Source organism: Diachasma alloeum, unplaced genomic scaffold (genome assembly GCF_001412515.2).
Source record: "Diachasma alloeum isolate Michigan unplaced genomic scaffold, Dall2.0 Dall_scaffold_00554, whole genome shotgun sequence".
Lineage (NCBI taxonomy): Eukaryota > Metazoa > Arthropoda > Insecta > Hymenoptera > Braconidae > Diachasma > Diachasma alloeum.
The window spans coordinates 70,127-73,044 of record NW_021680686.1 but is presented as its reverse complement, the minus strand read 5'-3'; the positions used below and the strand labels follow the sequence as shown (position 1 = coordinate 73,044).

At 50.1% G+C, this 2,918-nt stretch overlaps 1 protein-coding gene across 1 annotated transcript in view; it reads right to left on the bottom strand.

The window, feature by feature from the left end:
* Window positions 1-829: 829 nt before the first annotated feature.
* Window positions 830-2,918, bottom strand: part of LOC107043198 — a 6,672-nt gene continuing 4,583 nt past the window's right edge. Inside the window, exon 2 of the mRNA XM_029126470.1 lies at window positions 830-2,645. Within this exon, the coding sequence (XP_028982303.1) occupies window positions 1,196-2,645 (1,450 nt within the window). The 3' untranslated portion in view covers window positions 830-1,195. The remainder of the gene's footprint in view (window positions 2,646-2,918) is intronic.

Below are 2,918 nucleotides of genomic sequence, written 5' to 3'. Positions count from 1 at the left end.
AAAATGCGAGTAGAAATAATGTTTTATTTAGTTTAGATTAGTTTAGAAACAATTTATTAATGACGAGAATAATTTTTGAATTTTTTTGAATAAATTCGGAAATTTAATCGAAACAAAAATGTGAAATCTTGCTAATTGCAATAGAGTCAGAAGTGCCCATTTTCTTTCAACATCCAGTTTTGCCCAGTCCATTATACATTACTTCGTGGGCGTGGTCTACCGGCACGGAAAAATATATATGTCAAGAATATATATTAGAATTTAAATGGAATATATAGATATTATATGTAACAGATATGTACACATAAAATGTTTGATGAGATGCCTGGATCGGGGAATTAATGGTGCGGATGGATGAGTTGGAGTCGGATTACGGGGAGTGGGATGAGTAGAACCAAGAAATGAGCGGAACACGTGCACGTGGTCACAAATTCACTGTATTTGTCAAAGAAAATGTTCACAATAAATAAGTCACTAGAGATTGAGTCACTGAGCAACCGTAATCAATGAGCGGACCGATAATAATGAGCCGACTAATTCCTTGAATTGATAATAACTGAGCTGACACAATGAGTTAACCCGAGTCACTAGAAAAGAGCAGTGTAATAAACGAAGTGACTCTAACTTGATCCCGGAAACGAATGAGAGAGAGACACGGGCTTACAGGTGCCACGTGCCCTAATTCGATGGTCACATGACCTAATTTAATATAGATCATATGGTAATAAGGAGCTGTCCAGGACGTGGCGCCTCAGGTGTCCGAATTAACAACCCCCGGTCATCTGAGGTGAGCGCGTCAGGTGTGCGTGAGTGGGGAGAGAATGGATGAGCCTTGCGTGCGTTAGTGTGAGGGACCTGTCAGCTGACAGGATTTCCAACATTCTCCCCGGCCGTCGGCAACTGTAAAGTTGTTGACGCAACCATAATGAGTAGAGCCATGGTGAGCTGAAACAAAAAACAAAATTCAAAACGCTCTTTGGTGAGCTGTCGGAGCTTGTCACCCATGAGTGAGTCCGTGAGACCGTCCGGAAGGTGCGCTGGCTAGGCATGGCAGCATCCTAGACGTCGGGGGTCGTAAATCCCTTCTGCGTTGGCTGCTGTCATTCTCACGTTGAACCCCGTCGGTTGGTCAGGGTCGTAAATCCGTCGAAGTTGACGAAGTCCAACGGTGAGAAGCCGGTGAGCTGTCCTGGTTCTATTCCCCTGAAGGTGAGATGGGCAAGAGGACGAGCTTGGCGATTGGCCTTGTCAGCGTCGTCTGAGCAGTCCTGATGGTGACTACCCTGGTGAGTCCGTCCGATCCTGGGTGCAGAGCGGTCACTCGGGCGAGAGGCCACTTCGCTGGCGGGAATCTCTCGTCCGTGAGTAGAACCAGTGAGCCGATCCGTATCTGATGAGTCGGATGGTGCCACTTGGATATCGCTTGAAGACGTTGGAGATATCCCGTGGACCACCTCTTCCAGAATCCTTGAAGCTTCTGCTGAATGAGCTGCCATCTAGAGAGCCTTGAGACGTTGAGTTGCTCTAAAGATGGCTCTGGAAGAGTCGTGGGAGCCTGACCGATGAGAAAATGCCCTGGTGTCAAGGCTGAACAGTCATCAGGATCATCCGTGAGCGGTTCCAGTGGTCGTGAGTTGAGCACTGCCTCGATTTGAGCGAGCAAAGTGGTGAGTTCCTCAAAAGTGAGCAGATCCTCTCCGATCGTCCGGGTGAGATGGAACTTCACCGACTTCACCGCCGCTTCCCATTTCCCTCCAAAGTGCGGAGCACCTGGAGGATTGAAGGACCACTGAGTCCCATCATTGATGAGGAGCTGTGCGAGCTGTCTTGATTGAGCTGATCCTGACGAGAAGAGCTTCTTTAGTTCCTTGTCAGCGCCAAGGAAATTGGTCCCACAGTCACTGAACAAGGAATGAGCGATCCCACGCCGACTTGAAAAGCGTCTATACGCCGCGATGAACCCCTCGGCTGAGTAGTCTGACACGACCTCGAGATGGACCGCTGAGGTGGTCATGCAGACAAAGATAGCCAACCAGCCTTTGTACGACTTGTGTCCCCGCCCTTTCCAGGACCGTAGAGACACTGGGCCGGCATAGTCGATCCCAGTGTTGAGAAAGGCTCGAGCGGGAGTGAGTCTGGCTGGTGGCAACTGGCCCATGAGCTGTTGAGCGCGTACTCCACGTTGGCGAGTGCAGTTAACGCACTTGAGGATGAAGGAGCGTACTGGTGCTCGACCTCCGAGTATCCAGTAGCTACTTCTGAGCTGCCTGAGGGTGAGCTGTGTGCCTCCGTGGAGTGTCCTTAGATGAGCCTGTCCGATGAGTAGCTGAGCCAGTTGAGATTCCTTCGGAATAATCACTTGGTTCCGGCTCTCCGGGCCTATGTGAGCAAACTTGAGCCGTCCTCCTATCCTCAATACCCCTTGGCGATCGATGAAGGGTGTGAGCTTGGTGAGGGGGTGGGATTTGCTGAACCTTTCCCCTCGTGAGATCGCTCTGAGTTGATCCTTGAAGTGAGCTGCCTGCGTGAGTTTGATCCAGAGGATGCGAGCCTCTTCAAGATCACCAAGAGTGAGCGGGTATCGAAGAGAAGAGTTGGGGGTTTTCCTGAGCCGAGCTATGAATCGTCGACAGATTGCTGTGACCCTGAGCAGTCAGTTGAACGATGAGAATCTGTCGACGAGATTCCAGAGCGCGATTGGATGAGCTTTTACATGTAGGAGAACTCCTGGCTTTTCCTCGAGGTCTGCGCTGAGGTCTTTTTCCAGAGCGTGAGTTGCCCATGATGAGCAGTCTTGATGAAGCCAAGGTGGCCCTTTCCACCAGAGCTTATGAGACACCAGTTGGTGCGCTAATAGACCTCGAGATGCACAGTCTGCAGGATTCTCCTTGCCCGGTACCAATCTCCAATGAGCCTGC